Source organism: Setaria italica, chromosome IX, assembly GCF_000263155.2.
Source record: "Setaria italica strain Yugu1 chromosome IX, Setaria_italica_v2.0, whole genome shotgun sequence".
Lineage (NCBI taxonomy): Eukaryota > Viridiplantae > Streptophyta > Magnoliopsida > Poales > Poaceae > Setaria > Setaria italica.
In genome coordinates, this window is record NC_028458.1 from 41,043,286 (window position 1) to 41,055,945 (window position 12,660).

The 12,660-nt window shown below is 47.4% G+C and overlaps 1 protein-coding gene across 1 annotated transcript; it reads left to right on the forward strand.

The window, feature by feature from the left end:
• Positions 1 to 5,191: 5,191 nt before the first annotated feature.
• LOC101777287 (probable trehalase) lies at positions 5,192 to 10,233 on the forward strand. Its single transcript, XM_004983836.3, has 11 exons — positions 5,192 to 6,057; positions 7,011 to 7,130; positions 7,350 to 7,465; positions 7,555 to 7,655; positions 7,748 to 7,857; positions 8,029 to 8,101; positions 8,275 to 8,448; positions 8,551 to 8,638; positions 9,184 to 9,301; positions 9,437 to 9,650; positions 9,843 to 10,233. The coding sequence occupies exons 1-11, from the start codon at positions 5,462 to 5,464 to the stop codon at positions 9,957 to 9,959; spliced, it is 1,827 nt and encodes a 608-aa protein (XP_004983893.1). The 5' UTR covers positions 5,192 to 5,461; the 3' UTR covers positions 9,960 to 10,233.
• The last annotated feature ends 2,427 nt before the right edge of the window (positions 10,234 to 12,660 follow it).

The window sequence follows — 12,660 nt, forward strand, 5'->3', positions numbered from 1 at the left end:
TGGAGCTTTCACTGTCAATCGTTTTAAGGACAGGACAATAGTTTGTCCTTGTGGATATGGTGTACAGGTCCGCATCACGATCGATTGTTACTGCGACAGCCACTACCAAGTTAACAACTACCCTGTCCTGTTTTAGCTTTTCTAAATATATATATATAGACGTATGGTATATCTAAGTGTATAATAAAGTTTATAAATCTAAAAAAGTCAAAACGATGTGATCGGAGGGAGTACTACGTTCAACTAATCTGACGTAAGCTTAGGGGTGTATGGATCCTTGAGCTAAAGTTTAGTCCATATCACATCAAATCTTAGAAGGCTAATTAGGAGAACTAAACATGAGTTAATTCTAAAACTAATTATACAAATGGAGGCTAATTTGCGAGACGAATCTATTAAGCATAATTAATTCATGATTAGCACATGTTTACTGTAGCATCACATTGTTAAATCATGGACTAATTAGACTTAATAGATTCGTATCGTGAATTAGCTTCCATCTATACAATTAGTTTTGTAATTAGTCTATATTTAATACTCCTAATCAGTATCTAAATATTCGATAGGACGAGAACGAAATCGTCCTTGAACCGCCTTAGAAATGCCTAGCGTGCTACCAAGTACTACCGACCGTGCTCGGGGGCCTGTTTAGTTCCCTCCAAACTCCCAACTTTGACACTATGCAAAAAGAAGATTTCCCATCACATCAAACTTACGGTACATGCATGGAGTACTAAATGTAGACAAAATCAAAAACTAATTGCACAGTTTTGTTGTACTTTGCTAGACGAATCTTTTGAGCCTAATTAGTCAATATTTGAACAATAATTCACAAATACAAACGAAACTGTCGTTGTCAAGATCAGCGGATCAGGACTTAGACTAGTAAATTTCTTTTATGCGCGTGAGCCTCAGATGGTTGCACGGGAGACACGGATTAGACTGGTTCGGGCAAAGGGAGCCCTACGTCCAGTATCGAGGATGCTCGTGTTGCCCGCGCGGGGATTCTGTAGTAGGGGGTTACAGACGGGCGAGAGAGGGACTGGTCCCAGGTCTCTTTCTCTGTGTTCTTGGGAGAAGCCTTGTTCTCTTGTTCTGCTCCTCGATCCCCCTCCCCCGGCTCTAGGTTCCGCCTTTTATATCGCAAGGGGCCGGCCGGAGTTACAATTGGGAACCGGGTAAAAGGTAAAGAGTGAGATGGTAAAAAGGTCTGGCGGGAAGGGGGGCAGAGGCCCCTGGCGCCCGACGTCCTGCCGACCCTGAACGCGTGCCGTCGTGCATGTTCGAAGGGGTGGCCACCGGATGCCAAGTGTTGCAGCTCTTCGCAGGTAGCTGTTTCGACGTTCGTAGGTATCAGGATAGATCATGATGAGGGGGTTTCGTCGTCACCCTGCCGTCCGTTATGGAGGACGGTGGATACCGCCGCTCTGGCGATAGCTTGTAGAGAGGGGAGCTTCACGCCTGTACTGCCGTTCGCGCGGGGCCCGAGGACGTGCGGGACCCGAGGACAGGGCTGCTCCTAGCTTACCTCCGGTCGCCGCAGGTCATGAGTGCTTTGTGACGAATAGGAGCTGGCCGCCAGTACTGTAGCTCGTACAGGAGGGTCGTGCGCGGGTACTTGCGCCGGGTTGCGTGGGGGGCGCGGTCGCCCTGCGCTCTGCCTTCTCTGCGGCGCATTTATGGTGAGTCCGACGGGGGGCCCCATCGGATTTGTCTTGACTATGCGGAACGTATCCGAGGAGGATTCTGATCCGTGGGCCTCAACGTGCCCGACTCCTTCGCTCGAGGTCGGGCGAGGCGGAACTTTCGTGGTACAGGGTCGGGGGCTCCCGACCCTGGGGGCGCGGTCGGTCGAGGCGGAGATCTTGCGGAGGGAGGTCGGGCGCTCCCGATCCTGACGCTGGGGTCGGGCGAGGCGGAGACTTGACCACACTTCGGTGGGCCTGGGCCTTCGTGTTTGTTCCTTTAAGCAGCGCATTAGGGGGTCGTTAATATTTCCCCCCAACAGAAACGTTATAGTGCTACAACAGTAATTTTGCATCTCCAAAGTTGAGCAAGAGGCCCGGAAGTGCTAGCTGCGGTGTCGCAGCCAACCTGCAGCATGCAGCAGGTACACCATAGCTGCTAGCTTGGAGCCGCTTCCAGCAGCAGCTACGACTGATTGTCCGCTGTAACTAGCCTGCAACCACTTTTTTAAATAAACATGCAACCACAATAGGAATTTTTTACAGCTTTTACGAAGAACTTTTTTACGGACAGTTCTTTGAGCCGCAACAGATTTTTTTTTTATACGGAGCAACAGCCGATCAGCTGGCTGTACAGCGGCAGCTGTGCTTGGGCTACAGCCGAGCGGCTGAGCTATGCAGCTGTAGCAGCTAAAGTAGCACATCGTTATTGACTATTCATTATGTAAGTATTATTTATTTTATTTGTGACTTACTTTATTATTGTAGGTATTTTAAGCATGATTTATATTTTTGTATATTTGCAAATAAATTTTTAAATAAGATGAATGATTAAATATTGAAAAAAATCAGCAACGATAAAGTACTATCTTTCTGCTGCTACGCCAATAATTGTGTTTCAGACTTTTGGTGGGTTTCAACTGCAGGGAGCTTTAAAGCAATCCCAACCCAAGATACTAGCCATAGTTCACATAAGCTCCACATCATCAAGAAATTAGTACTAGACACTACTCTTCCACTACAAGCACCATTATTCCATACTTGAATTTAATACTATTCATCTCTCATTATGTTTTGAATGGTGTGTAGAAACTAGCTCTCATGCAAGACTTGGTTTCCCTCCTCCTTCATTCACTCCCTTGCTACATCATTTTTTATTCTAGGTAGCAGCTCATTTAATTCTATGAACACCATGCTAGTCATTGGGGTGGGTTGAGACTTAAAGTTTTTTGCACTGAATCCTGATTGGTCAGAATCATGGATGTTACTTGTGGTTCTTAACTTCTTGCTTAAGTAGTTTGTCCCCGTGACATGGTGTGTAGCCGTGTAGGTCCACATCATGATCGATTGTTACTGTGACAGCCACCACACACTACCATTTGAGTGGATGGAGACCCGCATAGCAAGTTAACAACTACTAGGTTGGGGGTGTTTGGGAACAGCATGCTAAATTTTAGCACCTGTCACATCGGATATTTGATACTAATTAGGAGTATTAAACATAGTCTAATTACAAAACTAATTGCACAGATGGAGTCTAATTCGCGAGACGAATCTATTAAGCCTAATTAGTCCATGATTTGACAATGTGGTGCTACAGTAACCATTTGCTAATGATGGATTAATTAGCCTTAATAGATTCGTCTCGCGAATTAGACTTCATCAGTGCAATTAGTTTTGTAATTAGCTCATGTTTAGTCCTTCTAATTAGCATCCGAATATCCGATGTGACCCTGCTAAAGTTTAGCACCTCGTAGCCAAACAACCCCTCCACTAAACTGACGTAAAAAACTATGTACCAAACAATCATTCGTGTTCCGCATGATACAAAGCAATACTGGGCGGTGCAATTTTATTATAAAACGGAAAAGAAATCACGCTGGTTGTTGTATGTTCCTATTTTACGTCCGTGCGGCGTCACCACGAGGAACACATATATATCGCTTCAATTAAAAGCACGTTCGCAATGATTCGACTTCAATTGTATATGTACGTGTCGATCGGGCGCGTCCAAAGTTAAGTTGGCGCGGAGTAGAGGGACGGGTAGCCTCACGCCCTCACCGACCACGGCACCATGTCACCAGCCCTTCGCCCTCACCGTTCGCCGTCGTCCTGCACCTGTGCCCGTCACACGGTCAGGAACAGTCACCCATTACAACAAAACACTTCGTCACCACAAGCTCCAAACCAGTTTTCACGGCCGGTTTCGGATCTGTCGTATGATTTTCGGCGGTGGTTGTACCCATCACCACCGTCAGAACTCACGGTGATGTCTATTAAAAGAATAAAAAATTCCTGACCTGTCGGCCCTATCGGCCGCATCCCGCCGCCGCACCTCCCCTGCGACCCACCAGCCTCCGCCGCACGCCGCCGGAGCCCCGTCATGACCCAGAGCAAGAGAGGGGGGAGGGAGTAGGCTTACCTGGATTTGCTCCGGTCACCGCGGCCAAAATATTAGAGGTCTATATGTCCGAGCTGTAGTTTTTAGAGCTTTCTGAAAAACTATTGCTTAACTTTTTTTCTGAAAAGACAACAATAAACTTTTAGAATATGTGTTTAGGTTTCTGGGTAAAAAAGTTTAGAAAACTGAGCTTTCCATATAAAATCAGCTTTTCCGGATTTCTAACTTTTCGAAAACTACACGAGAAATTCATTGTTTGTTTAAGTTACTACTTTTTTATGCTAAAATGTCAAACAAACGTAGCCTAAGGTCCGGCCGGTCAGTTCATGTCGCTGTGCGAATGATTCAAACGTTTGCACTTGGCTCGCAATGGTCCCGCACAACTAACAGCTGGTTAATAACTTTGTTTAAGCGTGTCGTGCTATAAAATTCTATGCTCCGCCGGTTCCGAAGTAAAATACTACTCCGTGTACACGACGTACGTATCGATCGACGGATCGAGCAAGCATTTAATTTAGTTCCTCATATAGCTAACGCCCACATGCTCGGCGCACCACGCACGTTCAACGGAAAGACGGTGGAGGAACCGTCGCGCAAGTTACGTGCCCCGCGCCCGTCCCCGTCCATGTCCAAAGTTGGCGGAGGGAGTGGACGGACCGACGGCCGACGGATAAGCTCACCAACAGCAGCCGTGGCGGTGGCGAGGTTGGTATTTACGTACCTCGCGTGGCACTGACCCGGAAAGCTCAGCCAATTTCCCCCCGCCGGCCGCCGCAACGGGCAACGGCCAGTGCTACCTGCTGACTGGTCGGTCGCCACTCGCCGCCGAACAACGTGGCTGCCCGCAGGCCAACCACCCCGTGCACGTTCACACAGACAGAAGCAGTCACCATCAGCTCTCCCACCCGGCAAGCCCAAAAGTCGGTTTCACTCTCACATGCAACGACTGACACGTCGAGCTCGAACCCCAGCCGGCCGGCCCCTGCCGGCGAGGCGCTACGACCTCGACAGCGCGGACGCCACGCCATGCCGAGAGCGAGAGGGTTCAGTTCAAAAGCCCGCGGGGCTCACCGCTCAGAGGACACAGGCTCACAGCCCCCAAAGCCCCCAGAGTCCCAGACCGACCCCCACTTGCCAAGGCGCCTAGCTAGCTCTTTCCCCACCAGGCCCACCCTCCCCATTCGACCGGTTTTCTTTTGGGAGCAGCACGCCAGCAGCCAATCGTGGGAGGCGGGGAGGAAAAGGAGAGAAGAGGGGGGTTGTTCACGAGGCCCGCGCCGCGCGGTCGTCCTCGTCGTCCTCGCCGCCGTAACCGTTTCCGAGCCCCCACCACCCCCACGTAGCAAGCAGTTAGCTTCCTTAAAAGCCTCGGCAGATGGCCACAGGGCTTCCGCAACTCCACCACGTCCTCCTCCTCCTCCTTTCCCTTCTCTGCTGCTGCCGCCGTCTCCGCGCGATCCAGATGGCGCCGACCGCAGCCTCCGCCGCCGCCGGCGGGCCCGACGACGAGGCGGCCAGCGCGCTGCTGGAGCTCCTGCAGCGGGTGCAGACGGAGGCGCTGCGCGCGTTGGGGCCCGACGGCTTCGACCCCAAGCTCTACGTCGACCTGCCGCTGGCCACCGACGAGCGCACCGCGGCGGCCGCGCTGCCGCCGCCGCCGTCGACGTCGCGGGCGGAGCTGGAGTCCTACCTCGCGCGCTACTTCGGGGAGGCCGGGTCCGACCTCGTGGAGGCCGACCCGCCGGACTTCCAGCCCGAGCCGCGCGGGTTCCTGCCCCGCGTCGGGAGCCCCGAGGCGCGGGCGTGGGCGCTGGAGGTGCACGCGCTCTGGAAGGACCTGGCGCGCCGGGTGGCGCCGGACGTCGCCGCGCGGCCGGAGCGCCACACGCTGCTGCCGCTCCCTGGCAGGGTCGTCGTGCCGGGCTCCAGGTTCCGGGAGGTCTACTACTGGGACTCCTACTGGGTCGTCAGGTCCCTCTCCTCCTCCGTCTCCGTCTCCCCGCACCCTTGGTTTGGTTTGACGATCTCCGCCGGTTTCCTCCATTACCGCTGCACTTTCCTTGTCGCATGCTACCAGCAGACAAATGCTAAATTAGTCTCGAACTAGTACGCACAGCTCTAGATCACGTACGATATTTCCAAGGGATCTTGTTCCGGGAGACGACACGTAATTGGTGATTCCATGGTTACAGACGGTCGAGTTAGTGCAGTGCACGTGTTCTTCCCAGGCCGTCGAACATGCGAGGGAATCTCTCGATCCTCAGCTGTCTGTTTCTGCGTTCGTCGTACTCGTACGTTTCGTCACCCGGCCGGCATGTCTGTCTGTGTTGTGTTCGTCGTCGCACGCTTGTCATCGCCATCTGGATACCAGGGCCGGCGGCTGACTTACTATGGGCGGTCATGGTCATGCTTTTGTGTCCGGCGTGCTTGGTGGTCATGTCATTGCAGCTCGTATTCTGAGACGAGATTGTTGACGGAGTCCAGCAGGTTTAGGGGTGTCCGGATCTTTAGTCCGGACTCCGGAGTAAAGTTTATGTGACATCGAATATTCGGAAGCTAATTAGAAGGACTAAACATAAGCTAGTCTATGTTTATAATATTCTAATTAGTATCTAAACATTCGATGTGAGTTCTTTAGGACTAGCCTATGTTTATAATATTCTAATTAGTATCTAAACATTCGATGTAAACATTCGATGTGAGTTCTTTAGGAGGTACTGAAGACCGGGGTCTACCTGTCCTCAAGCCAATGCTCTAGATCCTTATTTCTGCAATGTTCTTATTTTTTTTTATGTTACTGCACAGCTACGTGTTTGATCCCAATGGACACGGGAAACGAACAAACCCTTTGAATACATTAATCTAGACTCGAGTTGTTGTCGCTCTTCTGTTTTTATCTCTTATGGTGGTATGGCTCTGTGCAGGGGATTGCTGGTGAGCAAAATGTTTGAGACAGCAAAGGATATTGCGCTTAACCTTGTGTACATGGTGGAAAAATATGGTTTTGTTCTGAACGGCGCAAGATCCTACTACACTAACCGAAGGTGATAATAATTCTGCCTGCACCAGAGTGATCTTTAGTTTGCATCACGTACAGTGCTAAATATTAGAAGGAACTTAACATTACATAGCTTCATGGGAAGATTAGAGGCTGATCAATGAAAACTGCTAGTTGGAGTCCTGCACTTCTCTTGCTGTCAATGACGTGCAGTACCTGAAATATATTGCCATGTGGTTGTAATTGATAGATGAGATCTTTGCAGCCAGCCACCACTTTTAAGCTCGATGGTTTTGGATGTATACGGGGCAACTGGCGACGTGGACTTTGTTAGGAGAGCATTCCCCTCTCTGCTGAAAGAGCATAGCTTCTGGATGTCAGGTAGCCCATGAAGACATCAACCATTTTTGTTTTATATATATTTTCGCATGATTAGAAGTAACGTAACGCTGTATTGTTTCTTTATGCAGAGATTCATAATGTAGCTATTAGGGACAATAATGGTCAGGTCCGTAATTTGTCTCGGTACCAGGCGAGGTGGAACAAACCTAGGCCAGAAAGTGCAACAATTGTAAAGTCTAACTTTGATTATTTTATCTTATAGCAGTGAGAAAGTCTTACCATTTAAAGGATCAACTGACTATAGTTTATTTTTCTTTCAAGGACGAGGAATTGGCTTCGAAGATCAATTCTATAGCTGATAAGGAAAAACTTTACCGCGAAATTGCTTCAACAGCAGAATCAGGATGGGATTTTAGCTCTCGATGGATGAGGTTGGATGTTTGATAGCTTACACATCCCTAAAAAACAATGAGATAAAATGTTTTGCTGTTTCATTGTTTACAAGTTAAAACATGTACTTTAATAGATGATATATATACCAAATTCATTTTTTGTAATGTTTACCACAAGTTGATTTTTAATGGTTTAACTGTTTTGTGTAGAAATTCTACTGACATGACAACATTGGCAACATCTTACATTATACCTGTGGACTTGAACACATTCATATTTAAGGTAAGATATGGAGCTTGTCATGATATTGAATTCCCATGATATATGGGTTTAGCATGACTTATGAAGCTAGTTTGGAGGAAAATGTTGTGCTGACAAAAGTATTATTCAATTAAAATCGAGTTAATAATGCTTGGAAATGTGATGAAGCATTACTATCTTTATGCACGATACAGATGGAGCGGGACATAGCTGCCTTTGCTAAACTCCTTGGAGAGAATGCAACCTCTGAAAAGTTTTTAAAGGCTTCGAAAGCACGTCATATTGCAATTGACTCTATTTTGTGGAATTCCGAGATGGAGCAGTGGCTTGACTATTGGCTTCCTACTGATGGAGATTGCCAGAAGGAGGTGCTCAAACAATAGCATGCTGATCTTTTGTGGTCTTATCCAGTTTTCATTAGGGACGCAACACTTTCTTGTGGTGTTAGCTGATATGCATTATTGTTCCAGGGAGTCTACCAATGGAAGTCCGACTCACAGAACCGCAACATATTTGCTTCTAACTTCATTCCGTTGTGGCTAAATGCACATCATTCAGGTTTGTCTTTACCTAACATGTATTTGTTTCCAATGCCTGAGCGTGCAATACTTATTCTGAAGCTCTTTCTTGGACGGTCCCCTAATAGAGTGTCCTGTGCGCTAAACCGTTGTAACAGAGAACTAGAAAAGAGTAATGGCAAATCTTTCATTTGACAACATGTTTTTGCCAAATCTTAATGATACTGCATATTGGTATGCTGCTTCTTGCTTTCATTTTCTTAACAGGTCTGATGGAAATGAATTGTTGTTCCTTATTTCTGAAAACGTGCAGGCAGCATACCAATATGCAGTATCATTAAAAATTGGCAAAAAAGTTTCTCATTAGAGCGCATAAGGATTCTGCACTCATTAGACCTGTGCAGAAGTTAACTTTTTATGTGAAGGGAGTACCATGCTAGAATCCTACAACATTCTACACAATTAGATAAACTGAAATTCTTTAATTGTTCTTATTACTTGAAGAACATTAATAAAGTCTGAAATTCTAGCATTTTTTTATTCTTTTCCATTGCTACTTACTTTGGCTGCCTGAAACTAAACCAGGATCGGTGCAATTTGCCGACGCTGCAAAATCAAAGAGAGTCATGGCAAGCCTCCGAACATCTGGATTACTCCACGCTGCAGGAATAGCAACGTCTCTAACAAACACAAGCCAGCAATGGTTAGTTCCCTCTGGAAACTATGTTTGATTAAAAATTCTGCCAGGTGCCCAGGTGAAATGTTTAACAAATAACAAGCCAGCAACTTTTGCTTGGCATTTTTTTAACAAATAACAATTGAGCAAATAATTGTGCAGGGATTTCCCAAATGGATGGGCTCCGGTGCAGCATCTTATAGTTGAGGGGCTGTTGCATTCTGGATCAGAGGAGGCGGTGAAATTAGCTGAGGACATTTCCACGAGGTGGGTGAGAACAAACTACGCCGCCTACAAAGCAACCGGCGCGATGCATGAGAAGTACGATGTGGAGGCCTGTGGGAAATCTGGAGGCGGTGGTGAATATAAGCCCCAGGTATGGTAGAAATCCCTTCCATTTGTTGGTGATGAGCAGTTGAGCATGTTTGATAACTGGCAACCTGTATGTATCTCCACCTCCAGTATACCAAGGCAATGAATTTGTGATACTTTGTTGCCAATAGAACTAGAGATCTAGCGTCCAAATATCTTCTCTTCTGACCCCAGCTCATGGCTATCTTTTTCTCAGACTGGTTTTGGCTGGTCCAACGGCGTGGTATTGTCATTCTTGGAAGAATTTGGGTGGCCTGAGCACAAGGAAATAGGCTGCTCACGACGGGGAGAAGTTGACCTCGCGGGAGCCTAATCTGGTTAGGCCGGTTTACGACTGTACACACACGAGCGGGTGTAACACGGGCACAGCCGCACACCGCACATATGCAAGTATTTGTATTGCATTCTGCAGTCAGCCGCCGGCAAGTGTTTTCTGTTTGCTCTTCGGTGTACCACGGTCTTCATGTATCTGCTGCGACAGTGTACTTAGTCCCGACTCCCGAGCCCCTGTATAAAAGTGAAATATCCATTTTGCCGTAGCCTAATGATGGAGGAAAAGAGTGCAATATTTTTTCCGTTCCTGTTTACGATTCAGTGTTCCCCTGTAGTTATTTGACCATTTCATTTTGGAACATAGAGGACGCGCAAGATCTCCCGATTTGATGCAAACTAGCCGATTGACCATGGTTGCAACATCTTAACAGGGAGCATGTGCATAGGGTGAAACATTTAGTAAAGTGTTGGGGACTAGAAAACTCGATCCCCAGATCATATTTAGAAGTTTTTAAAAATCCTTATAAATTCACCATCCATATATAATTTAGTATGATGCCATACAAAATCCAAATACCCACCATTTGGGAGATAAAAATAATAAATACATGGTTAATAGAAGGAATAGAAAGGACATGTTTTTTTTTGTCTTTTCTTGCATATGTGCTCGACTTCTATTATTCTTTATCTCACAAATGGTGTGGAGTTTACCAGTTTGGACTTGAATTTTTGTATGACATCTTGCCAATACGCCAGGGGTTAGCATGTAAAACAGGCATCGGGGGCTCTCGGTAAGAATACACTCACCTTGATTATAGCCGCCCGCCCGTATCCGATTGGACGGTTCTTCCTGCTCGATCCGAGCCGTCTAACCACTGCTTTCAATTCCGAGTTTCCGAAGCAAAGATGGTGATGACAGTCGTTCCCAATGCGTCAAATGTGTTTCTCCGTCGGCACAGTATTCTACTAGAATGCATCAGCCTCCAGTGGCGGAACAGTGACGTGTGTCGACGACGACTTCTGAGGGCACAAGCAACCCAAAGACAGCAGCCGTCTATATACCGCCACGCAAGCAAATTCATCTGACCTGGACCATATTAATTGACGAGAGAGAAGCCCGAGACGACGGCACGGGCTCGTGCTGCCAAACATGCGGTTGCACGCCCTCGTATCCAGCCAGTGACGGCTCCTCAAGATTGGATGTGGCGCGCGAAATTAGCGAAGATGGCGGCAAAATCGGCTTCCGCGTGCTCCAAATCCCCTCTCTCCTGCCATCACCTCTTCCAATACCCCGCCAGATGCAGGACGGAGCCAGAGCAGGGGCGGATTTGGGATGAACGCCAGAAAGCACCTTCTGCGCACGCGGCCACCAGATCGAGGAGAGGGGAAGGCCGTTCGGCCAGTCGCTCCTGCGTGCGCGCCGTGCGGGAAGGCAAGCTCCGAGCAGGGGGAGCGCAGCCACCGCCGTGCGCCACTCTGGCACCGAGCAGGCGAGTATTGTTCATCTTACTGAATTTCAAGCTTCCAGCGGACCAGGGCCCATTTGTTGTTGCGATCAATATGTAGTATAGGACGAAACGACATCTATTTTTTTTTATCTGTTACGATCATAGCGATTGCTTGATAGTTCTATTCTGCTTGGCAATTCAATCAATAGGTATGTGTTCTTAATCTGATTTTTGTTTCTTTTGTATCGTTAACAGGCTGCTCTCAGATTCTACTCGTGTGTCTCTCCATAGTTGAATTTACTAATGGGCCATCCATCTGGAGTTATATGGATGCTTGTACAATTTTTGCTCCCAGAATGTGCACTAGTCTACTTGAACTGCATGTCATTCTCTGATCTGAACTCATCCATCCAATTATATGACCTATCCTACTTATTAGACTGAACTTCTAACATGTCTGTGAGCCATCATAATCTTTGACTAGTGTTAGCAATAATCTTGACTAGTAGTGCTGAGTTATTAAGTGTAAATTACTTAGGGTACAAGTCTAAGTCAAGTCTAGTCTTTGCCTTAGGATCTAAGGCTTTGGCTCAGGGACTATGTCTAGTCAACTCAAGTCTTTGTCTTGGTACGTAAGCCACTATGGTTGTGTTGTAGTGCTATAAATAGAGGAGATAATTCCCTATTTGACACCAGAAAAACTATTGGTTCCTTTCTTGATTCGACTTTTTTAGTTCCCTATTTGATACCGAGTTTAACTTTCGTTCTTTATATGACACTCTATTAAATTTTCCATCCGTGAACCGTTAAATGCTCTGCGAAAAGACGATTTTGCCTCTATGGGACCCACCACCCTTCTCCCTCTCTCCTCGGCCCTATTTAGGGCCTGTTTTCTTCCACTTGCTAAACTTTAGCACCCGTCACATCGAATGTTTAGATACTAATTGAGACTAGTAACCATAAAGAATGGAGAAAACCGGGCGAAGGTCGCTCTAAATCACAGATGGACTCATCTCAGTAAGATTGCAAATTTGAGGCACATTACATCTAAGCAAAAATGAATGCAGACTCAGCGGGGAAGGTGGCGGATTTCTCAAAGAAGAGGCCTTAGGGGCGCCCGTGTTGTGGATCTTGCCGTTGAACAACCCACCCAACCGGCGAACAATCTTCTCAGTAGGCATAGAGCTAGCAACCTCCCCACTGGGATCACTGTGTCTTGAGTACTCGAATGCCACGTGTACTCGGTGCTTGATCGGTCTGGGGAGCACCCGTTTGGTAGAAGTTGATCCCGAT